Raw genomic sequence first — 25795 nt, 5'->3', positions numbered from 1 at the left:
ATGTAGAGTTTGGACTCGTTGGAGTTCTGTCCCAGAATGTAAGGTTAATGAAAGGCAGACCCTAGACTACAGCCTACTTCCATTGCCTTTCCAGCCCCAGATCCATCTGAAACCTCCTGCCAGGCCGCTGTAGACAGTTGCGTTTGTAACCTCTAGGGACCAAAGATAGTACTGGAGATGGAATCAGAGAAACTGGATGTGAAACATGTATCTCCTGGTTTTCCCCAAATTGTACTTGATTCTGTATGTGTGTGTACATGTGTGAACATGGGTGTGCAAGCATGTATGTGCATTTCCATGTGCCTGTGTGTACATACACGTGTGTGCATGTGTACATGTACATGTGTATATGTATGTGTCTCTGTGTCCATGCCTATGTGTGCATGTGTATATGTACGTGTGTATGTGTATATGTGCCTGCATGTGCATGTGTATATGTGCATGTGTGTTATGTGTGTACGTGCCTGTGTGTGCATGCATGTGTGTGTATACATGTGCGTGCATGTGTATGTGTGCCTATGTGTGCATGCATACGTGTGCATGTGTGTTATGTGTATATGTGCCTGTGTGTGCATGCATGTGTGTGTATACGTGTGCATGTGTATATGTGCCTGTGTGTGCATGCATATGTGTGCATGTGTATATGTGCCTGTGTTGTGCATGTGTGTTTATTTGTGTACCTCAACAGCAGTGTGAGCTTCCTGAGGGCAGCAGTTGTGCTGGATTCATCTCAATATCCTTTCTACCTGGTGCAGAGTGGATGCTAGATGAATGCTTGTGGAGTGAATAAATGAATGAATGAGGGACAGTACAGCGCAGTTATTAAGTGTAGGTCTTGAACTCAGCCTGATTTGAGGTCCAAATCTTACTCTGCCGCTCATTAAGCAAGCCGCTTTGGTTTATTCTCCTAATCTCGTAAAGCCTGCGTTTCCTTATCTCCCGATGGGGATAAGAATTCCACTATTTTATGGGGGTTGATGTGAGGATTAAGTAACAACAATCAGAGCCAACATAGACCAAGCCAGGCTGTGGGCCAGGCTCTGTACTAAGGGCTTTGCAAATGCTAGCTCACGTGCTCCTCCTGGCAATTTCACGGTGTAGGGGTGATTACACAGTCAACTCTCAGAGTGACTTGGCTGTTACCGTATTTATGATGGTGGAGAGGCGATTCAGGATTCTTAGCCCCTGGAGGCAGCTTCCCCTGAGTGCGGCTCAGATTCTGGCTGATAGGGCTGTCTGGAGAGATTGTCTGAGCCAGCAGGTTGCACGCTCTGCCTGGCCAGCTACAACTTGACCCTCGGCTTGTCCGGGTCCTTTCCAGTGCGGCTTATGACATTCAACCTCTAGGTGGCGCTGCAGAATGGGGACTCGGCTGTTGATCGCGGCGCCCCCCGGCGGTCTGTTCCCGTCAACATTTAGATTAAACGCAGGGGAAGTGCGCGTTCCGGTGCCCCAGAGTGGAGAGAGCGGATGACAGATGCGGGAAAAAGTTAGAATTTAACGTTAGTTGTATGACAGAGAGGACCAAGCTGTGCAGCAGAGGGAGACAGAAAAGGGAGGGACCAAGTCACACCAAGGAATGATCGTCAGTAATAACATTAACGTCTAGAATTTATTGACCACCTACTATGCGCCGGGCACTGTCCTAAACATTTGGTGTTCATTCCCTTATTTAACACGCCTCTAGTAAGTACGTGTCTCAAGAACAGTGGCTGTGTTTCATTTAGGGCCTAGCACACAGTAGGTATCTGGCACATAGTAGGTTCTCAACACATTTGGAAATGAATGAATACAAGAATCTTGCCATTTTTCTCTCCAAGTAATAATAATGTAGAGGCAAATATTATCTCCATTTAGAAAAATGAACGATGATCGGAAAGTTTGCACAGCTAATGCATGACAGAGCCAGGGCACGTGAGGTTTAGACCCAGCTCTGCTGTGTGTGGGGGCTTCCCAGAGAAGAGAAGGTCCTCTGCCTTCAGGGAGTTTGCTGTCCAGTTGGCCACATCTACACCCTCCCTGTCATCAAAAACTGCACGGGTGGCCTGCCAGGGATGGCTATTTATGGCTCAGGGAGGAGGTCCAGTGAAACTCCCCTCATAAATTATAAAGGGAGACACATGTGGGTCAAGATTGGGGAATCCAGTGCGTGAGGGATCCCCAGGAATCTTATACAGTCCAATCAGGGATTTTCCTTCTCTTACCCTGGAGAGCGCCTGATGTAGGCAGCGGGAATTTGCTGAGGACTCATAATGAGCTCTCAGGGGTAGCTCCTGGTCCTGTAGAAGAGGCTTACCTCCTCCATATCACAGAGTTCTCAGCCCGGCCGCTGGCTACTCAAAGGCGGGTTTCCTCATCTCCAAAATGGGGGCGATGGCTTATCTTGTATACCCCAGCACCTGCATGAGGAAGGATTGAAAAGTGTTGTACACTTTTGTGATTCGCACATCCATTCCCCATTCAGACTCTGGCGATCCCCCCAGGCATGGTCTAGGTGTACTAGACTTTTTCCTGGAGACATGATTGTGAATGGGCGTTAGTAAGTGGTGTTATGCAGAGATGCCCTTCTCTGAGTAGCCTCTGGTGTTTGTTTTTTGGTTTTTGAGAATATATATATTGTTTAGTATTCCATGGTCTTTATCATTGCCAGGCTGTCAGTGAACTGTCACTTGCATTTGGCTGCCCCTGGTCATTTTCTTCCTTCTCCTAACTCACTGCTTCAAGTTCTCGGTTTGGCAGAAAGAGAGGACCAGGCTCCTTTTATATTTCTTCTGTGAATAAAATATGCCAGTGTCAATGCATAGACTTTGAGCTATCAATTCTGACCATTCAATAGCTTTTTTTTTTTTTTTTTTGGTTTATTCATAGGCTGTGGGATGTGGAGATTATAAAAAATCAGGTCTCCATAAGTGAGAGGTCACTTCAGGCATTTCTTTGCATTTACCCAAAAAAGATTCCGTCAATACTTGCTTAATGGAACGTGTGAAGAGCTTGGCTCCTCTTCCAGGCCATCCCTCTGCCTCATTCTCCCCCTGCAGCAGCAGCAGCAGCAAGAGCCCAGTTCTGGAGTGGGAGTAGAAGGTACAGGCGTTGCTGCAGCGGCAGGACGGGAGCCCATTGCTGACCGAGTGCTTGGGCTCAAATTACACTGTATCAGAGCTTGGGCATAAAATTAGCAGCAGTGTTCTGTGTATGAGGAGACAGAGGAACACCCGTATTCAGCAGAACCGTGGGAAGGGACAGAAGAAAAGGAGAGAAAGAGGGGAGGAGGGGAAGAGCTGACCTGTCACGGACTCTTCCCTGGACATCTTTTTCCCCCAGGTGCAGAGGTGGCTTCCCAGTGGCTGAGTCAGGGCCACAGGAGGTTTCTTGCGGGTGGCGAGGGCCGGGGTTAGGAAGACAAGCCATGAAAAAACCTGGGAAGGTAAACTTGAGGGCTTGACTCGCCTGAAACACACACACACACACACACACACACACACACACAGATATACACTGAAAACGATTAAAAAAAGGAATAAGAAATTTCCATGTGTCTAGGCACTTTTATACATTTTTCTATTAATTCCTACTACAACTGAATTAGGCAAGACTATTTTACAGATTGGTGAAGAAGAAAGTTTCAAAAAGGACGTGTTATCTTGCCTGAGTTCACCTATTATAAATGTACTTGTGTTTATGCTCTTTTGGCACCAACTGCGATCCAAACATTTAAGTATATTCTCTCATAGTCACAATGCCACCACTATACACATCATATGCTCTTTTATAAACACAACAGAAATGCACTTACACTTGCTTATGCAAGCTGTATGTGTTTATACACAAATATGTGTTTCCAACTGTAGGCATATACTACACACACTGTTTACACAATTGCCTGCAAATTCTGTATCATGCTTGCTTGCTAAAATTGTTTTGCCATTTCCTGTCCTTCCTGACCAACTGTAGGCCAATGTCCTGCTCTTCCCTCAGTTATGGCCGTGTGCTTGCACCTCTTGGTACTTACAGACACCTGCACTAATAACGCTGTTCTGTTATTTCTGTGTTTCATTGTTTCATCCTCTAGTCTGGGAGCCCTGAGACACCAGCAACTCATCGGACTTACTGTTTGTATTATTTCTAGTTCTTCGGGTGTGAATTCTTCATGATGTGAAGGCTCTGAGCTGTCTTTCGCAGCTCACGATTTGCAGTTTTGGTCTGTGAGTTGACAGAGTAGACCTTGTAGTGTCACTGACTCCACACTGTTTTTATATAATGCCTCAGTTTAGGATTTCTGCACCACATGGATAGCTTATATCTGGGCCTTACATCAGTGCAGAGGGCAGGCTTGAGGTTGATCTGGTACACACGTCCCTTTTTCCACCCATGGCCTGCGAGAGGACCTCAACTCCTGCTTTGACTCCAAGCTGATGGCTGAGAAACTCTGTTCCCATAATCGGTTCTGACACTCACTTTACACTGAGAGCTCAGATTTGACTTTCTGCCAATAGCAGGACCTGTGGTCTGTACCTACTCCCAGATTTGGCATTAAAATCTCAGCCCAACAAGCATATCCAGTCTTGGTTTTCCCATGGGCTCTGGGCCACGTTCCCCTCTCCCTGGTACAGATTCCTGACCCCTCTCTTTGATCCTACCTGAAAATTATGCTTTCTTGTTTTTTAGCTGAGACTTGAATGTGTGAAGTAGTTTAAAATGCCTTTCTGCTCTGCATCTATGAATACGAGTGTGTGAGCGTGTGTGACTGATGGGGAGTTACTGGGTGTGGCTGTGCCAATGACTCTTGTGGACGTCTTCTCAGAGAGGTCCCTTCAGAATCAAATAGCCACACCTGTTAGGAGCCGCAGTCACTGACTAGCAGAGTTTCATTCATTCACTGAATATTGGTTGAACGCTTGCAATGTGCCAGGCACGCTGCTAGCCAGGGATGCAGTCATTAAACACACAGATACACAAACGACTATGAGATGACAATAGTTATGAGTGCTCTGCAGTAGACGTGCAGGGACTTGTGAGAGAATGTAGTAGGGAGGGCCTTAATTTAGGGTGAGCAGTCAGGGAAGCTCTCGCTAAAGACGTAACTTCTAAGCCAAGATGCAAAGGAGGCAGTGAAGAGCTCGTTCCAGCAGAGGGAACACCATGCACGAAGGCCTTGGGGGGGGACGTCTTAGAACATTCTAGAAATGGAAAGGAGGCCAGTGAGAAAAAGGGAGCTCAGGAGTGGAGGTTGGGGAAGGCTGCAGGGCCTCAAGGGCATAGGAGGCAGGCAGGGCAAGGACTCTGGACTTTCTCCTGAGTACAGGGTGATGAGGCAGGAGAGTTTAAGCAGGGAGGATGAAACTCACTCTGATTGGCAGCCCTGTGAAAGAGGATTGGCTGGACATGGAGATCTAAGGATGAGGAAAGGATATCCCAGAGTGCCAGGGAGCACAAACCAAACTTCACACTCTAGGACGACAGAGGCCAGAGGAACTGGGAGGGCTTCCTGGAGGGGGTGGCATATACTCTGGGCCTAAGGGATCACAGGAAAATGGAAACCGGCATTCCAGGCCTGGGGAAGAGTTTGGGCAAAGGCTTGGCAGTAAGAGAACAAGGGTTGGGTTTGATGGGTCAGAGGATGAGAAGTGACTCCCCAAGGTCACAAGACCCCCGATGGCTGGGACCCCATCTCTGATGGAGCAAGGCTTCTGATACCCAACTGAGGCTTGGTGCCAAGGACTGGCATCAAGGAAGTGGATTCCTGCAAACCTGGCACCCGAGGGTCCACTTCCTTAATTTCTGTGCAGCTGGGAGGTGAGGTAAGAGGAAGTGTGGGTCACAGGCTAGGCCCAGAAAGCCTGGAGGAGGAGCCTCTGCCAGAGTGGAGAAAAGCAGGCCTGAGCCTCCCCAAAGGCACCTCCTGGGGACTCCCAGGACTGCAGGCTGAGACGAGACGCAGGGTGGCTGGAGGAAGTGAGAGGTGAACTCAGCCTGGGACTGGCTGGGCGAGACTCTCCACCTGCTCCCTGGGACCATCGCCCACCATGGCTGTGGCCCAGCAGCTGCGGGCCGAGAGGTGAGTGCCGGGATGTGGCCGACCCCGGGCCTTCTCACTGCTCCTGATAGGCCTTGGGGAAAAAGGCCAGTCCTTCTGCAGTCTCTGATCAACATGAGAGGCTGGGGTTGAGTCAGAACCCAAATACTCAGAAATGCAGCCTCTCAGAACTGCTTTAAGGAAACTTTGAGCTGTGGCTCACCACCCTCAGACACAAATGAGAACACCGAGGCTCCAAGAGTGGGAGTGACTTGCCCACGGTCACACAATGCGTGACTGGCCGTGTCTGGAGAGAAATGCAGGTGTCCTGGGTCCCAGACTGGGGCCCTTTGCCTCACATGGGAATCAGCAATGACTTTCCATCTTTTGTGCAAACAGAATTCACAGAATCTGGCTTGTTCTTCCTCTAATCAGGGCTTGCCTCAAATGTCACCTCCTCTGAGAAGCCTTCCTCATTGCTCTCTGACCCTTTGCCCTATTTCCCTTTTCTGCCTAGTTCTTATATTACTAGAATAATATTACATGCTCATTTATTATTTTTTTCTTTATCATTGGCTCCCCCATGAGAAGCAAGCTCCATGAGACGTTTTATCTGTTTTGATCACTGCCGTATCCTAGAAGGTAGCTCATCCCTGTTGAGCACCAGGACCAAGGGTGCAATAAATGTTGCTAAATGAATGAATGAATGAATGAATGGATGGATCTTTGAGGTTAAAAATGTCTTAGATTCTTCTAGTCCAACCTTGCCATTGTACAATTTAGAAATCTGAGGCCCAGGGAGGATAAGAGACTTACTCAGGGTCACAGAGAGTGACTGGCAAGGCTAGGGGTTGGAGCACAGCCTCACCAGCGTCTAGCCTCGTCGCTTGGGAAGCATTTTCAGAATTTTTCCTTAGTAGCTAGGTCTGCGCTCTGAGCTACAGGGTCCCTGAGGACACAGAGCCTGGCCCCTGCACCCCCTGGACTGGAACAGCAGGTGACCCCTGTTACCTAGGTGGAGGCCACTCGGGGTCACCAGAGACAGGCCAGGCTGGTGTGGGCCTACGCGGGGAACAGAAGGCCCACGGTGGGGCCAGGGGCTGGAAGTAGAACCTGAGGGGTGTGCGGGGGCAAGGGCAGCAGAAGGAAATGCTTAGAGGGGAGCCCGTGTGGCCTTCCTGAGCCTCAGAGCAGGGTGCAGGAGCTGGGTAAGGCTGTCCGACCTCAATTCCTCCCCACACATGCTCCTGGCGGACCCAGCCGCACGCAAACTCGAACCTTCCGGAAACAGCAGCTGTTTGAGGCTTGGGCACTTCCTGCTTTCCGGGGTACAGGGTTCAGGGGATGACGCTGAGAGCTGGCCAGCAGGACTGTGTGCTCCCTCCCCCGCTCCCTGTCCCCTTTCAGCTGCCTTCGCCCTCAGACGGAGAGGGACTGCTTTTCATGAGGCCTTGAGCCAGGTACTGGGGGCACGGGTCTTCCTGTACCTCGAAGGCCTTATCTGAAAGTGAGCCTGGATTGTTCTGCTTGAGGTCAAAGCAGAGAGTACAAGGAGAGGGCACAGGTTTGCGCAGCAGCACTTTCTAGAACACCAAGGCGAGACATCCAAAGATGGGGAGGGCTGCCTCAGGGGTGGCAAGTTCGGTTCCAACAGACATGCTTTGAGCACCTCCTGTGTGCCAGGTGCCAGAAAACCTGCCCTGGCTGCCCTCCAAGGATTCTTCCAACCTCAGCCTCCCCCGGGTCAGGCTTCAAAGCCTCCCCCAGGCCAGGCTCCAAAGTCCGTGAACTACGCGAGTGTGTCTTGAGGCAGAATGTCCTGGCTCAGCAGGGCCTGGGTGAGGTCCCTAAGGGAGCGGATACTCCAGGGGACTTCCGGTTGGGTTTGCTGCTCTTCTTGCCTGCCCTGCAGGCAGCCAGGCCATTCTCATGCTGCCCATCAAAAAACTCCATAAATGCAGACAAGAGTAGTGGCCGTGTATTGAGCAGTACTGAGCACCTACTGTATGCCGGGCTCTGTTCTGGGCATTGGGACGTAGGGTGAGCAGAGTCCCTGCCCTTGTGGGGATTGTAGGGCTGTGTTTGTTACAGATAGGACTGCAGGACTACCCGGAGACGTAAGATCTTCTCCTGTCCCCATTTTACAGAGGAGGGAAGGAGCGGAGCACAGGGAGAAATCTTCTCAAGGGAGCTTGATCTTCTTGTCCCCAATGCTGTGACTGTGCCTCGAGCATCTGCCAATGCGTCTGCAAGGCATCAAGGCGCCTCATGAGCGGGCCCTGCCTGTCTCTCCGGCTGGTCTCTCATCATATCCCGCCTCCCGCTCTGTGCTCCAGCCGTGCTCAGCTCCCTGCAGTTCCCTGAACTTGCCCCTCTTGCATAGCTGTGGCCTTTGCACTTGCTGTTCCCCCTGCCTGAAAGGCCTTTCATGCCATCCTGGCACCAACTCCTCTCTGCTTTTCCTGGCTGACCACTGGCGCTGCTTCTTCTGGGAAGCCCTCCTTGACCACCCTCAGCCCAAGGTTGCCCTCTGACAGCACATGAGCCTCCATAGTACAAGCTCCTGCTCCCAATCGCCCCTGTCTGCTGTGTGACTGGTTCTTTGAGGGAATGTAATAATGGCCAGGCTCCTGTTATAGTTCAAAACGCCATGTGCTTTTCCTTCCCAACACTATGCCCATTTGAATTATGTCATTATCTGTTTAGTGTCCAGCATCCCCTTCCTTTCTCCTTGGAGCTATGAGATCTGAGGAGCCCATATGTCTTAATGGGCTTAGAACAGTGTCTGGCCCACAGGCAGTGCCACATACAGGTTTGCTAAAATTATAATTATTTTAGATGGGGACACAGGCCGAGAAGGGATGGGATTTTTTTTAAGTTCACACAGCAAGTTGCCGGGAGGCTCAGAGTGCGGGGTAGTATGGCAGTGTTCGGTAACAGATTTCTGGAGCCAGACTACTACTGCTTGGGCTCAAATCCCAGCTTCCCGACTTTACTTGGGCTAATCTTACCATGCCTCAGTCTCCTGATCTGTACAAAGGTGACACTGTCTTAGAAGAGCACCTGGTGACCTCAGGAAATAGGTAGCTGTCGTTCTTATTACCCAACCTGCCTGCCGCCCTGCTCAGGGCCGTTTCTACCCTTCACGTTCCTTCCTGTGCGCCCCCCACCCCCACATTCCTACCTTATCATATTGCAGAGGAAATTACCCAGGACAAGCACAGCCTCAGGGGAGAAAGTGGAGGAGGAAGCTTCTCCCAAGGGTGTCCCCGAGGGAGCATGTGTAGAAAGTGAGTGGGGCTGGTGGGGGGATTTCCACTACCTGCCCACTGCTACCCTGAATCACCTCTGGGTGGCAGCCCCCTGAGTTCTGATGCAGCCTCGGATTCCAGGTCATGTGGGTCCGGCGTGGACTGGGACTAGGGTGTGTAAACTCCTGAGGTCCCAGCCAGCTCTGGGTCCTGGGACTTGGCAGCCCCTGCAATCCCCCCACCACTGCCACCCCTGCCACTCTCTCCCGTTTCCCACTTGCTGCACCAGAAGAATCATAGTTACTTCTTGTTTTTTCCTTGTCTGTCTCCAAGTGACTGAACTCAGTGACCCCTCAGAGACTCCTGGCTGTGCTTTCTCCCACTCCTTGGAAGTCTGTTTCCTCTTCCCCTATCTGTCCCTCACAGACCCCTCCTCTGTTCCCTGATAACTCTTCACTGTGTCAGGAGTGGGGGTCTTAGCCACAAGCCACAGGCAGAAGATTATTCCTACCTCACCCCTTATATCTGAGACCTCCCATGCTGAGATCCTGAGCTATACAACAGGCCTCTCAAATTAGCATGCCCCAAACTGAGTCCATCAACCCTGGCCCCCACATCCTGGCCAGAAGTGTGGGTGTCACTCTTGACAGTGCCTTTTCTTTTACCTCCACATCCAAATAGTACCCAGCCTCTCCTAATTATAACTTAGGAACAACAAGAAATCGGTAATGTGTCTGTTGGAAATGCATTAGGCTGCAGGGAATGGAGGAAATGACGATGGCTTAAACAAACAGGGGATTATTTGGTCACCTAACAAGAAGTCCCGGGAGGCCGAGGTAGGCAGATCACTTGAGGTCAGGAGTTTGAGACCAGCTTGGCCAACATGGTGCAACCCCATCTCTACTAAAAATACAAAACTCATCTGGGTGTGGTGGCTTGCCCCTGTAATCCCAGCTACTTGGGAGGCTGAGGTAGGAGAATCACTTCAACCTGAGAGGCAGAGGTTGCAGTGAGCTGAGCTCACACCACTGTACTCCAGCCTGGGGAACAGAGCAAGACTCTGTCTCAAAAAAATAAATAAATAAAAGTCCAGAGGTAAGCCATAGTTGGTTCTGTAGGCCAGTGACATCAGGACTAGCACCCCAGAGATTCCTTCGGCCTTTCTCGTGTCTTGCTTCACGGAGACAACATAGCTGCTGTAGGTCTGAGTGTCACACTTGCTTCAAGACTGCTTTCAAAGGGGGAGACCATGCTGAGCTTGTTCATCCCTTGGGATCAGAAAAGCAAGCCCTCTGGGGAGTGCCCCATAGAGAGAGTGCCTAATTGTGCCCAGGTTGGGGAAATCCTCAAAAAGGCAATGATATGTGAGCACTCTGGGGAGGCCCCTGCACCAGGCCTCCTCTTAGGTCTCATTGGCCAGAACGGGTCACATGGTTGCTCCTAGCTGCAAGGGAGGCTGGAAAACAGGAGCTGGATGGTGATGTTTGGCTCAGACCCATCATGGTGCAATTGATAGCAATGTGTTAGACTATAATTTGGCTATTGCTATGTGGCTGCCAGCTTCCCATTCCTGCACTCAACATGGCTGCCAGCTTCCCATTCCTGCACTCAACGTGGCTGCCAGCTTCCCATTCCTGCACTCAACGTGGCCGCCAGCTTCCCATTCCTGCACTCAACATGGCTGTCAGCTTTCCATTCCTACACTCGGTAAGGCCGCCAGCCTCCTATTCCTACACTCAAGGCCTGGACTGTGTCTTGTTATCTCCATATTCCCAGGGTCAGTGGCAGGACCTGGCCTGGGAAGGGGTGCTAAGAGACGAATGTTGGATCCACAACATCGGTTTGCTTTGCACTCTACCTCATATCCGGTGGGCCCACAAAATACATCAGGGTGATAACCAGGATTTCTTTTCCTCTGCTACGCACAGTGACTTTGAACAGCTTCCAGATGATGTTGCCATCTCAGCCAACATCGCTGACATCGAGGAGAAGAGAGGCTTCACCAGTCACTTTGTAAGAGAGACTCCTGGACTTTCACCCTAGAACCTCTGGATTTCCACCCAGCTGACCTCTGAACCTTGTCCTCTGACCTCTGAACCTCCAATTCTCTGATCTCTTAACTTCTATCTCAGTGGTTCTCAACAGGACCAATTTTGCCCATTTGACATTACCCTGGGAGATTCTGATTATTGCATCTTGGGGCAGGTCTATTTCACATCTAGTGGGTAGAATCCAGGGTGCTGCTAAACTCCCCACCATGCACAGGACAGCCCTGTCCCCGCTAAAGAGCTGTCCGGCCCCAGCATGGTACTAAAGTTGAGAAATCCTGATTGCATCCTTTGACCTCTGAACCTCCACCTGGAGAGTCGGGGGTGAGGGACTTTAGTGTTGCCCCCACAGCACCCCTGTCATATTCAGACACAGATGGAGGGGGCATCCTGCACCCGCAACACAGCCAGGGGTAGGTTCACTCTGCACCACGACCTCCAAGGCATGGCTCCTCATTTCTTGGGACTGAGTGCGTGTTTGGCCTATTTCCAAGGGCTCTTGCCTCTCACACTAGGTCTCACTTCCCCTCTTTTTACAGTTTTTTTGTTTTGTTTTGTTTTTGTTTTTTTAGCAAAGCTCGTCTGCTTCTGGGGCATCAGCCTTTTGACTTGACATGGGTCTCCTTCTCCAGAGACCCTTCTGCATCCTTATCCTCCTCCCCTTTTCCCCTCCGCCTTTTTTTGGCTTCTGCTCCTGGCCCCTGAGCCCTCCCCACAACCCCTGTCCTCCTTAGGTTTTCGTCATCGAGGTGAAGACGAAAGGAGGATCCAAGTACCTCATCTACCGCCGCTACCGCCAGTTCCATGCTTTGCAGAGCAAGCTGGAGGAGCGCTTCGGGCCAGACAGCAAGAGCAGCGCCCTGGCCTGTACCCTGCCCACACTCCCAGGTAGGCAGCCACTCCTGTCCTACTGTTGCAGAGCTGCTGACTCTCCTTCCTTCCATGGCCCTTGACACTGTTCCGTGATTTGATCTCAACCCCAGTGAAAACTGTTTATGTAGTTTATAGCCCCCACTCCCAGCAGTCACGGACTGCCACGCCCTCCCTGCACAGCTCCCCCTGCCTCACATTGTGGCTTCCACCCCAAGCACTCTAGCCTCACAGCCCCGGAGCTCTGATGACAGTGGTGGCTACTCGCTCCTGCTGTCCATTACCAGGAGGCCACAGTCTGGAGCACGTCAGCAACCGGCCTCCCTTCGTTAGAGACAGGAATCCCCCAGTCTGGTCCCTAAACACACTGACTCACCTCCCTGCCTGCCCTCAGCTTCCTCCCACGAGACCAGCCCTCTGACTTCATAGTCTCGGCTTCTAGCGTCCCTGTGGCTCTCCTTCTTCCCCTGTCCTGCCAGGAAGTTGGGTAGCCTCACACCTCTGCTTACAAACAGTCCCCTCGCCTCCTGGTCTCCTGGTCCTTCCTCCCCAGCTGGATCCTAACATCCACCTTGGACAGCGCCAAGCCCTTCGTTGCTTAGCACCTGCCCCGCGGGAGGAAACCCCATCACGAATGGGTTACAAGGGGGTGGTCTCAGTGGCGAATGGGTTACAAGGGGGTGGTCTTAGTGGCGAATGGGTTACAAGGGGGTGGTCTCAGTGTGCTCTTCATGCCCTGCAGGCCAGAGACAGGGACCATTGTCTCCCTTCCCCAAGCCTCAGGGTTCCAACCCCACCTCCAGCTTGTTTTTTCTGTCCCTGTCTCTGTCTCAGCATATGACCCCGCTCCTTCTCATCCAGCCCCACCAAGGAACTTGAAGCTCCCCCCAGGAGTCTTGCCTGCTCTAAGCCAGCCTCCCCTCTCAGGCTCCATTACTTTCCCTCCTCTCTCTTTTGGGGCTTTCCCCTGACAATCTACTCCTCCTTTTCATTGTATATTCATCTTCCCCTTGATATACCAACTTCCTCTGCTAAGCGTCTCCACAGCCTTAACCCTCTTCTGTCTTTAAACAATCCTGAGCCGTGAAACAGCATTCTTACAACAAGCCTCCCTGAGCCTCCGTGTCCCCAGGGCCCCCAAAGATCTCTTTCTTCTTCCTTTGGCAATCACATTCGTGCATTGTCTCACCTTGGCATGGCCATCCTCTCAGCTTGGTTTAGCTCTGACTACTCCACAGAATTTCCTCTCGGTGAGGTGAACCATGACCCATCGATTCTGGCTTCCATGACTAGTACCAAGCCTCATCTTCACACCCCACTCCTTCCTCTGTTAAGCTTTCTTCAACTTCCGGAGGCACCAGTGTCTCCCAATACCCTTCCTACCTTACTAGAGACTCCTTCAGCTTCTCTGTTACAGAATCAACCTTCTCTGCTGCTCCTTGGAAGGTGGGGATCCTCTGAGCGGACATCCTCTGTCCCCTGCCTTGTCTTCTCATTCCAAACACTCACCCTGGCAAACTGACCCATGTCTGGGACTTTAATTGTCACCTTCTTGCTCCTAGCTCCCAAATGTCTAGCGCTAGCCCAGAGCCTCCTACCGCCACCACCACCACCTCTGTCCATCTCCTAGACACCAGGAGCCAGGCAGGTTTCAGGCTTGCTTCCTCATGGGGGTTCTCTAGGTGAATGGTTCCACCAGTGCGCCCACCTGAAGGCACCTGGAGGAGACATTTGTCTCTTGATAGCCCATCATATTTCCTTTTCCTCCAGAACACTCTGCCTTGAGCTTGAGGAATTGTTCATTCATCCACTCAACAAATGTTAATTCATCTGGGCATGATTCCAGACCCATGGTTCTTAACTATGGTGGTATGTGGAAGTGCCTTGAGAGATGGAAAGAATCCTAGTTCCTGAGTCCCGCCCCCAGAGATTCTCTTTTAATTGTTCTGGGGCAAGTGCTACACAGTGAGATATTTACAAGCTCCTTGGGCAGCTTGAATGTGCAACCAGTGTTGCCACTGTCCTGGGTGATGGGGGTACAGCTGTGAGCCAAGCAGACGAAAATCCTGCTGTCTTTGAACTAAGAGTCGTGTGTGTGTGTCTGTGTGTGTGTGTGTGTGTGTGTTTGGATGAACAGGCAGTAAATAAAAAAGTAAGACAAGAAAAATATCAGCTGGTGATAGCACAACTCAGAGGATGACAGTTAGGTGGTGCCAGAGTGGCCACTTCAGCACTGTGAAAAGATAACAGGGAAGAATGCTGAGTCATTGGGAAGGGGCTCTGGCCAGGGTTCCTGGCCTGCAGGGGCAGCCCTGAACCCTGGGGCCGTGTTGGGCCAGGCTCCTAGGACAGCTGTTTGTCTCTTCTCAGCCAAAGTCTACGTGGGTGTGAAACAGGAGATCGCCGAGATGCGGATACCTGCCCTCAACGCCTACATGAAGGTACCAGTGGGTCTTGCCACATTGGCACGTGGAAGGGCATGGAGTGTTGGTGGGGGAGCCCAAGTACCATCCCTGTGTATGGCTTTGGGAACTGGAGCTGGCTCTCTGGCTCTGATGGCCCCATCTTCAATCCCTAAATGCCTGGTCTGGGGAGAAAAACAGGATGTGTCCTTAGGGTTCCAGGGATAGGAGCAGGAGCAATGGAGAAGGTACAGGAGCCACACTTGGAATTGACAAATCTTCATTTAATGCTCTAAGCCCACAGGTAAATGTCTATGCCAGGTGTTAAGATACAAAGGTGAATTCCATACAGAGCCTGCCCCCAAGGTACCCACTGTCCCGTGGGAATGCCAACAGGTGGATCATAAGATCACATGGAGACATATGTGTGCCTCCATCATGGGGATGTGGCCAAGCAGGCCACAAGTTGCTCATATAGCATCTTTGTGCAAACTAGAGAAGGTCTCCTCCGGAGCAACACACTCCCTCACCTGAGCATGGGCTGGATTTTAGCTACACTCATGGGTCTTGGCTGGGGATCCTTGTGTATTCTCCGACCTGCAAACTCTGCATCTCTATGAGATGGGAGATCTTGGCTTGTGTATTCTCCGACCTGCAAACTCTGCATCTCTATGAGATGGGAGCATAGAGGAAGGAGTATCTTAAAGGCAGAGTCCAAGGTGGTCCGGAAAGGACTTCCACCAGCCAGAGCCATCCAGGAAAGGGGCAGTGTTCCTCCTGAGGTGGCAGTGAGTGCACCATCACTAGAGGCCTGATAGCGACCTCAGGAAGCTGGCAAGGGAAGCCCTCCTCCCAGCCCAGAGGCGTCCTCACGGCTGAAGAGCACTGGACTATAGGGTCCTTTAGTCTTGACTCTAACATTGACTGGCTGGGTGATTTGGGGTGAGTTGCCCATCCTCTCTAGGCCATGGTTTTCACACTTGTGAAATGGGGCAGTGCCCTCTAGTATCACCGGAGTGAAGTTGAGATCTGTTGAGAACAGGATGAGAAAGTGCTTTGTAAACTGTGAACCTGCTTCCAGAATGTGAGAGATCCTGACTCTTGATGGAGGAAGGGAGCAGATGGAGGGCAGAGGAGGTGGGAGGAAGGAGGAGAGTGCAGGTAGCTGCAGGAATCCTGGGCTCTGAGCAGGGAAGAGGGAGGGAGGGAAGCTGAGTGGGCTCCAGCTGCTCCTTCAGGGTGGCTGAGGCTCCACCCTTCTCCCCCTGGGCTAGAATAGGGGAGTGGGCTCTGGAGGGAGGGAAGGAAAGAGGAAGACAAGGTAGGAGGTGAGGCTGGGGAACTGGGGCTCCTCATTCCACACCTGGTCTTAGCAACCAGCAGCCCAGAGGATTCATCTCTGCCTCTTTGTGTCAGATTGGGTTCCTGGAAGTCAGAGACCATTCAGTGTAGGAGTCTCTGCCACGGCCACCCCATCCTGTGCTTGCATACCCTCAGAGATGGGGAGCTCACTACCACTCTGCCCTGACCCAGGCTGCTTGTCCCATTGTTGGGCAGCTATGAGAAAAGCCCAACTCTCCGTAAATCCTACCCACTGGTCTCACCCTGCTCTCATGAAGTATGTGAATCACGTGATAATGACAACTGCATGGAACTACATGAAGAGCTTTGACTGGCAACCAGAAAGCTCTTGATACATGTTTATGGATACACGAATCATCTTATTTAATTCCCCAATAACTTGTGAGTTAAGTGTGACAGAGCAGTTAGGTAGGTGGGATGAGATTTGAACTCACATCTCTGTGACTCCAGGGTTTGAGCTCTTACCCACTGTGCCTCATTGTAATGAAAATGACAGCAACAATGATGATATCTAACTTTGATGGGCACCTGTTATATGCCTGTTCTAAGGATTACACATATATTTACTTATTTAATTCTCACACAATCCCACGAGGGAGAGGCTATTATTGTCCCCATTTTATTAATGACCATCTGGAGCCAGGTTTGCCCAAAGCCACCCAGCTGGTGACAGGAAGAGCTGAGATTCGGTCCCAGGAGCCTCTGGCTCCTGAAACCGGCTGTCCCCATATGACAGCCTTTTCTGGGCTCTGCATCCCCAGTTCCTCTCGGACAAAGTTCCCCGACCCCACCTCAACCTGCTGCCCCCATGGGATCCTCTGCAGGGCTCTGGGTGCCTCTGGAACCTCAGTACCTAAAGCCAACCTCAGTGTCCCCAGACCTGTGTGCTTGGAGTTTGGTGAGATGACCCTGCCAGGCGCTGGGTGCTTGCGTCCTCACAACTTCAAGGTCTTTGCATCGCTGTGGGTGTAACCAGCTTGGATGAAACAAGGACACTAAGGCTCAAGTCTGGGTCCTGCCACTTAGCTCTGCTCTTCTGGGTCAGGTACTTCCCTCTCCGAGCCTCCGTTTCCCTAACTATGATATGAGATAAAGTATCAGGAAGCGTTTTGTAAGCTACAATGCCACCAACTGTTGTTAATTTGGGTTATTTTGGGAGCCCCCACCCCCACTGACTGTTGTCTCACCTTGAGCTTTGGGTAGCCTTTAGTGACAGATGGCTCTGGGTGCCCCAGTTCTGTCCCCTGCTAGGCCGTGTGGTCTTGGGCAGATCCCTTCACCTCTCTGATCCTAACTCATGGGATACCATGAGTTTGAGGAAGGGCATGCATGTGATACCCTCCTGGTGAAGTCACCACCAGGTCATGTTACTTGTCGTCTTCATCATTGCTGTTTCTGGAGGACTTTAAGTCTTTTCTGAAGGGACTCTTCTCAAGCCCCGGTCCCTCTCCTGACCTTGGACCCAGGAGCAGAGCTTGTGAAGTGTTACCTTCAGCATGCTGAGTTTTCTTATTTTTTTAAACAACGTGTTTCTGTTATCAGGCAACAGGCATTAGTAAAGAGAGGAGGGCTGATGTCAGGGTTCGGGGATGGGACATCCGGGCTGGGGTGTCCAGATCCTTCTGCTGACTACGCCACCGGTTCTGCTGTCTCACCCACACAGAGCCTGCTCAGCCTGCCAGTCTGGGTGCTGATGGATGAGGACGTCCGGATCTTCTTTTACCAGTCGCCCTATGACTCAGAGCAGGTGCCCCAGGCACTCCGCCGGCTCCGCCCGCGCACCCGGAAAGTGTAAGTGACCAGCCCCTGGGCTTCCACATGGCCAAAGCCCTGGGTCCCTGCTGGAAAAGCATCTCTTTTCCCCGAAAGGAGAGAAGGAAAATACAGATCAGCCATATCCCTGGACACTCCAGGGTGATTTGGTTTATACAATGGGTTTAGAAAGTAGTGTTCAGGTTTGGAGGGACAGAGGGTGTGTGCCTTTCAATGTGATCAAAAGGACTGGAAGACAAGGACTGGGATATTGACTCTGGAGAGTCTGGTGCCACAGCAACCACTGGGGATGACCCAGAAGCTCTGGGTCCCTGGAAAGAACTGGGGGCAGAGAGGAGGGAAGAGCTGCCTTATCCACAAACATTCTCTGAGCAGCTCTGGGAATGCCTTTTCCTGGTGTGTTGGAGCTCCGTGGGGCCAGCTGTGGCTCTGGTTATATCACGCTGGCCTCCAGGACACACTGCTCCTCCCTTACTCCAAAAATCCCATCCCTCCCACCAAAAATTCAGCTACTCATAGACTGCTTGACTTCCAAAGCCCGGGTTGCTGCTACTAAGAATTCTGGAAAAAGCAGGACGGAATTCCTGAGTTCCCCACCAGCTCCTCCCTCTGCTTACTCCCACCAATGTCTCCAAGGGTCCTCTCCATGCCTAGCATCTCCCCTGTGCACACAGTCAGGTGTGTCTTAATTCCAGCTGTGCCACGTGGCAGCCACAGGCCCCAGAGCAAGGCACTTCACCTCTCCAACCTTCAGTTTCCCTCAGCTGAAAAATTACAACGGTCACATTTACATCAGAGCTTGGTTGTAGGGAGCAGAGAAACAAACAAATCTGAACACTTTGGCAAGTGAAAGGCATGGAATGAGCATATATCCCCTTCCCCACCTGCTTTCTGAGCTGGCTTCCTGGTCCGTAAAGAAGGGAGAACAACCCTACCTCCAAAGTGGTTGTGAGGATTTGGGGACAAGTGTGCCCACCTGGAGGAGGAATTGCAGCCACATTTCAGCATCTTCTCTCTCCCCCGCCTTCCCTGCTCCTTGCAAGGGGCTCCTCTGGACACAGAAGCAGGAAGCTGGGCCCTGAGAGAATTGCAGGGCTAACAAGCCCCTCTTCTCTCTCCACAGCAAGAGCGTATCCCCACAAGGCAACAGCGTTGACCGCATGGCAGCTCCGAGAGCAGAGGTATACCCCACCCCTGTGCTGGCCAGGCTCTCACACTTTGGGCATCGATCGGCCTTGGCCCACCTGCCAGCCACTGGGCCTCTCCTGCTGGGCACTGCTGTGTGCCTGGGAGAGTGCTGAGCACTTGGAGGAAGGAAGGGGTTACAGCCTCAGCCTCTGCCACTGGGCGTCCCCGAGCCCTGCTAAGGGGACGGAATGTGATCAGCATTCAGAGCCAGAGGGGAACGCTTCCATCCGTACGCTCCTCCGGTCAGTTTGCCTGAGCCTCCTCTGAGTCGGCCCTGCCTTAGGCATTGAACCTGCAGAGATGACTCAGACAAGGCCTAGCCTGCGATGAAGCCTGGGGACCAGGGTGGGTGCTCAGCCCAGAGAGTTCGAACTCTTCCGTGTGTGCTCACCCCCACCAGGTCTGGAAGGAGCACCCAACCTAGAGTCAGGGAGACCTGGGTTCAATTCCTAGCTCCTCCACTAAAAAATGAGATGGCCTCAGACAAGTCGCTTATTCTCCCCAAGCCTCAGTTTCTACATCTGCAAAATGGGAGACTAAAGTATGTAAGGCACTTCTGTAGGAACTCAGTGAGTGTTTTCTCCTTCCCTCCTTTCTGCACGCTTCTCCTCAGGCTCTATTTGACTTCACTGGAAACAGCAAACTGGAGCTGAATTTCAAAGCCGGAGATGTGATCTTCCTTCTCAGTCGGATCAACAAAGACTGGCTGGAGGTGAGTTCAGAAGTGAGGATGGAGGTGAGATTGGAGGTGAGGTTGGAGGTGAAATTAAAGGTGAAGATGGAAGTGATGGCGGAGGTGAGATTGGAGGTGAGGATGGAGATGAGGGTGAAGGTGAGGATGGAGGTAAGGGTGGAGGTGAGGATAGAGGTGAGATTGGGGGTAAGGTTGGAGGTGAGGATGGAGGTGAGATTGGAGGTGAGGATGGAGGTGAGTGTGGAGGTGAGATTGGAGGTGAGGGTGGAGGTGAGATTGGAGGTGAGATTAGAGGTGAAGATGGAAATGAGAATGGAAGTGAGATTGGAGATGTGGTTAGAGGTAAAGATGGAGGTGAGGATAGAGGTGAGGAAGGTGAGTTTGCAGGTAAGGATGGAGGTGAGATTAGAGGTGAGGATGGGAGTGAGTTTGGAGTCGAGGATGAAGGTGAGGTTGGAAGTGGGGTTAGAGATGAGGTTGGAGGTGAGGTTGGGAATAAGGATGGAGGTGAGGTTGGAGGTGAGGATGGAGGTGAGAATGCAGGTAAAGTTAGGCTGAGATTAGAGGTGAGGCTGGAGGTGAGGTTGCCTCAGGCATTATGTGCTTCAGAGACTGAGGACCATCTCAGAAGGCCTCAGGGAAGAGATGCTATCTGAGGATAGTCCTGGAGATCCAGGCAGGTTGGGGAACCTGCGGGAATACAGCCTTTGGGGAGGCAGATGTTCCGTGGGAGCAGAACATTCTGGAGCTCATGCACTTGTCTTTGGTTCTGACCCTGAAAAATGGGCTGCTTAGGGCAAGTAAGTTCACCTACTGAGTTTAGTTTCTTGGTCTGCAATGGGTGTCTCAGCAGGGGCACTATTGACATTGGGGCCAGATGGTCCCTTGTGTGGTTGTCCGGAGCATTGCAGGGTGTTCAGCAACATCCCCGGCCTCTCCACTAGATGCCAGCAGCACTGCTAAGTTGCAGCAACCACATAGCTCTCCAGATAATTTGCTCCTGAGCGACAAAATCGCAGCCACTTGTGTAATATGGGACAGCAGTACACACCCTGCCTGCAGCAATAAAAGCTGCTGATGAAGAGCGCGAACTCAGAGTCAGCCTGTTTAGGGCCATTTCCTAGCTCTGTTTTTCACTAGCTTTGTGGACCTTTGGAAACTTGCTCAAACTTGTGGTTTCCTTTTCTGTAAATGTTTCTTCATCGGCTTCCTGGAAGGGGTAAAGGAGGTGATAATGGCCAGGGCTCGCCCCAGAGCCTGAATGTGTGGCTCCTGGCCAGGCACTAGGGTCGTTAGGAGACCTAAATGAAACTTCAAAGCCAGGGCCTTTCCCGGTCACTGCTTTGTCCCAGCGTGGCCCACAGAAGGGCTCTGTTCTCACTCAGTGAGTGGAGGTGGGAAGTGGCTGTGTTGGGCCTTGACCTGGGGCCAGTCCTGTCTTCAGACTTAGTGCTCCTGTGGGGAGTGCCTGAGGGAGGTTCTGGGACAGACCCAGAGGCAGGGTCAGCCCCCAGGGGTCCCAGGACCTCTAAGAGTTGGGTTGGGTCCCTGGCGTCCAGGCCTTGGAGAGGAGCTAGTAGTAGCGACTGGTTTAGCCAGTTTAGCAGTTTCCATTTTACCCTAATCATAGATCTCCATCTCAGGAATTCAGGGCTTTTACAGCTGCCTGAGGAGTATCTCTGGGTCACTTTCCAGAAATAGAAAACATGTATTGCCTTCCTGTTTTCCGGAAAGTCCTACTTATCAGTTCGCTAGCTAACTTCTGGCCTCAGGGGCAGGGAAGGAACCACCTTGAGCCTTGGTTATTATGTTTGCAAAATGGCATGTAAATAATCCGTCTTCTGTAGGGTTGCTGTGAAGCTGAACAGAACACGTGCCCAAAGCCCAGGCCATGGCCGGGTCTGGGTCTGATTTCTGGCTACTTGGTCTAGAGCAGAGGCACAGTTGTATCTGATGAATGAATGAGTAAGTGGGATCAGCAGCAGGGCCTTCCTCATCCCTCATCCTCTTCCTTCTGTGTTTTATTTTCGTCTGTAACACCTGCCACCATTGGACTCGTTGGGAAGGTCATTGTTCACAGCGCGCACACCCTGTCATTCCCCATCGTACTGGAAACTCCGTGGGGGCAAGGACTTATTATTTATTATTATTATTATTATTATTATTTTTCAGACAGATTTTCACTCTTGTTGCCCAGGTTGGAGTGCAATGGCGCGATCTTGGCTCGCTGCAACCTCCACCCCGTGGGTTCAAGTGATTCTCCCACCTCAGCCTCCCGAGTAGTTGGGATTACAGGCATGCGCCAACATGCTCGGCTAATTTTTATATGTTTAGTAGAGACGGGGTTTTGCCAAGTTGGCCAGGCTGACCTCAGGTGATCCGCCAACCTCAGCCTCCCAAAGTGCTGGGATTGCAGGTGTGAGCCACTGCACCAGGCCCAAGGACTTTTATCTATTTTGAGAGCCCAGAGCCTGTCAAGTGGCTGGTTCTCAAGAAGTCTTTGTTGAATGAATGAGCGAATAAGTGAGACAAAAGCAGCTTTCTATATAAATCCAGACTCTGACATATTGTAAAACCCAAATATAAGCCTTCTTGGAAGTGACCAACTCAGTGAACTTCCTCACCTTCTCTCTTCCCTCTACAGAAGAAGACCGGGACCTCGTCTGCCTTTCCCCATCATTAGAACGGGGCTGAGGGCTCCGAGGCGTGGCTCTGCTGCCTCTCCTCTCACCAGCCTGGCATCCCTTCTCTTCCTCTGCAGGGCACTGTCCGGGGAGCCACAGGCATCTTCCCTCTCTCCTTCGTGAAGATCCTCAAAGACTTCCCTGAGGAGGACGACCCCACCAACTGGCTGCGCTGCTACTACTATGAAGACACCATCAGCACCATCAAGTTTGTGGCCTGGGAAGGAGGGGCCTGTCCAGCCTTCCTGCCATCCCTACCACCACCACCCCTTGTATCACCCTCTCTTGGGTCCCTCTCCCACTCCAAAGCCCCCAGTGGCTCCCAGATGAGCCACAATGCTGAGGCATGAATGTCCGGGGTGGCCTTGCCAGCCTCATTCCTCTTTTCCCCACCCCACACCCCACTTCCAGCCTAATGCCTCCTTACCCCAGCCTGTCACCCCCTTACCCCAGCCTGTCACCCCCTTAGGGACATCGCAGTGGAGGAAGATCTTAGCAGCACTCCCCTATTCAAAGACCTGCTGGAGCTCACGAGGTGAGGGACTGGGAATGGGGCTGGGGAGTCCGACACTCTGGAGAAGAGAGCGCAGGGAGAAATGTTAAGCCCTAGTATGAAGGTGCTGGGGTTTTGCATGTACTTTGTCTTCTCGTTTTATCCATAGCCCAGCCCTACAGGTTAGGTAGCATCTCCTCACTTTAGAGACGAGTGGAGAAGCCGCAGATTGGTTAGGGGACTTGGCTGAGCTCACACAAGTTGTGGGTTCAGATCCGGATCTGCAGCTGGAGCTAAAGTCTCTCTGGCTAAAAGCCTTGGACTTGAGCCATCCACCCTCAGGGACTCACTACCTGCCCCAGGTCCAGGACATTGCTGGACAGTTATTTTACAGAATGGTAATCGCACTGTTACATTTCTGACTGTAAAAGTTGTACCAACTCATTATATATATATATATAAAAGAAATGTCAGTAATCATGTCAGAAAGATACGAAGAAGTGAAATCACCTCATATTTTTACCCCCCTTGTTAGTGACGTACACTCAGATTTCTTTAGTACTTACACCCCATACACACATGCACACACAAAAGTTACTTTGGCTGCACAAAACCTTTCTGTGGCTACATCATTAATATGGCCATGTGCTTTTACTGGCCTCTTAGGATTTCTTCTACTTTTTTACTACTCTAAACAACGTTGTACAGACCATCTTAGTTCACCTATTTGATGACTTATCTGATCATTTCCTTGTAATGATGCTCAAGAAGTAGATTTGGGGATTAAAGCATTTGCAAGTCTCGTAGCCTTCTGGCCCACGTTGTCAAACTACTGGTAGAAAGTTCAGATCAATTTCTATGTACACCAGCTAAGTAGAAGGATGCGCATCTACGTGCACCCAGGCCAGACAGTTCCTGTCCTTACAAGGTTCTCCTCAATAGCCTCACACAGGTTTCTCTCTGAGGCTTTATACGGCCCTACTCTGTGCCCAGTCAAACCTACTCTTCTTCACAACTCTTAAGCTTTTAGCACATTTATACACAAGACACTTCAGGCTGTGCCACTAATTTCCTGTGAAAGTCTCTTCTCTTTTTTTTTATTTTTTTTAAGATGGAGTCTCACTCTGTTGCCCAGGCTGGAATACAGTGGTGCAATCTCAGCTCACTAGCAACTTCTGCCTCCCGGGTTCAAGTGATTCTCCTACCTCAGCCTCCTGAGTAGCTGGGATCACAGGTGCATGCCACCATGTCCAGCTAATTTTTGTATTTTTAGTAGAGACAGGGTTTCATCATGTTGGCCAGGCTGGTCTTGAACTCCTGACCTCAGGTGATCTGCCCATCTCGGCCTCCCAAAATGCTGGAATTACAGGTGTGAGCCACCACACCCAGCCTCTTCTCCCTTTTAGGCCTCGATATCCCCATCTGTACAATGGGAGGTTGGATTATTTGGATGACACAGGCTTGTGTCAGGCTCTGATCTTTTCTCACTCCTGGCTTCAGGACATAAAACTTTTTTACCCCCTCTTCCTACCCCTACTCCATGCTTAGGCTCTTTGATTATCCCTGACTTTTCCCATGCAGGCGGGAGTTCCAGAGGGAGGACATCGCCCTGAATTACCGGGACGCTGAGGGGGATCTGGTTCGGCTGCTGTCGGATGAAGACGTGGTGCTTATGGTACGGAAGGCTCGCGGCCTCCCCTCCCAGAAGCGTCTCTTTCCCTGGAAGCTGCACATCACGCAGAAGGACAACTACAGGGTCTACAACACGATGCCATGAGCTGACAGTGTCCCTGGAACAGTTAGGGGACACCAGCAAGAACCTTCAACTCTCAGAGGAGATTAGGACCAGGAAAACCTGGGGGAATGGGCAGACTTCCCGTCTCTGAGGCCAGTGGACGCATGGGGTTTGTAATCTGTCTCTTTCTACTCTTTACATCTGATTTAAATAAACCATTCCCTGTCAATGGGGCAGGCTGCGGGAAAGAGTGTCTTTCATGCGAGTAAAATACGATTTAATGAGCATCCACGGGGAGGCCGTTTATATCCAGCAGGGGCCCTGGCTCTGAGACCTCTGTCCTGCCACCCCATTTCCTTGCTCTGTCCCGGTGTTGGGGGGAAACCTGAGGGTCCCCAAGCCGTATCCCTTCTCCCTCCCACTGCTCCCCTTTACCTGCGATTGGCCACTTGCCCCACAGAAGTGATCTGCTCTGGGTGCCCTCTGGGGTCCCACCAATGCCAAGCCCTCGGCTGTGTGATGAGGGTCAGGAGCTCTCCTCTGCCTTCCTGTGTCTGCTACTCTGTGGGGGCAGGGAGGCAGGTCTCGGGGTTAGTTGTCTCCACTGTAAGTAGGGGGAGGGCTCTGGTCTCATCCAGGAGGAGGGGGACACAAAGCAGTGGGATCGTCTTCTCTGAGCTGAATCTCCTATCCTAATCCACCAAAAATTAAACAGGTGTCACTCCCAGAATGGTGGTGTGAGGAGCTTGGTGGACCCTCTCCCCAGGGAAACAGCAGTTTAACTGATGAGAGATACTTAAAATCAACTGTTTAAAGTCTCTGGAAATTGTTCTAAGGGCACAGAGCACATGGAGAAACAGCCGTTCAAGAAGATCATTAATGTCTCAGTAAGAACAGCAAGTCGGTGGCATTTGAGACACATCGTGTTCCCGTCCCCCACCCCCAGCTCCATGTGATGGAAACTCTACTCCAGATACTCCACTCTGGATGGATGCAGCCAAGAAGATGGGCTCCCTCATCCCTCAGTGTCTAACCTTCCACAATTTCACCACAGGAGGAATAGGCTACCAGGATCTCTTCTTTCTGCAGCCCTATATGTTGTAGAATCACTATTCCAGGCCATTATAGCAGAGAGGACTGAGTTTCCTACAGTTCCCATAGAAAGTACCAGGAAATTTGGGAGGCCGAGACAGGCGGATCACGAGGTCAGGAGATAGAGACCATCCTGGCTAACACGGTGAAACCCCGTTTCTACTAAAAATACAAACATTAGCCTGGTGCG

At 51.4% G+C, this 25795-nt stretch overlaps 1 protein-coding gene across 1 annotated transcript; it reads left to right on the top strand.

Moving 5' to 3' along the window:
* The first annotated feature begins 5826 nt into the window (after positions 1–5826).
* NCF4 (neutrophil cytosolic factor 4) lies at positions 5827–24749 on the top strand. The gene is made up of 10 exons (XM_010389178.2): positions 5827–6055; positions 11193–11277; positions 12047–12200; positions 14553–14623; positions 17610–17737; positions 18843–18900; positions 19521–19619; positions 22363–22493; positions 22755–22820; positions 24360–24749. Exons 1-10 carry the CDS (start codon positions 6024–6026, stop codon positions 24553–24555), a joined length of 1020 nt encoding a protein of 339 aa, XP_010387480.1. The 5' UTR covers positions 5827–6023; the 3' UTR covers positions 24556–24749.
* The last annotated feature ends 1046 nt before the right edge of the window (positions 24750–25795 follow it).

This window comes from Rhinopithecus roxellana, chromosome 13 (genome assembly GCF_007565055.1).
Source record: "Rhinopithecus roxellana isolate Shanxi Qingling chromosome 13, ASM756505v1, whole genome shotgun sequence".
Taxonomy (NCBI): domain Eukaryota; kingdom Metazoa; phylum Chordata; class Mammalia; order Primates; family Cercopithecidae; genus Rhinopithecus; species Rhinopithecus roxellana.
This window is presented reverse-complemented; position numbering and strand designations above follow the sequence as displayed.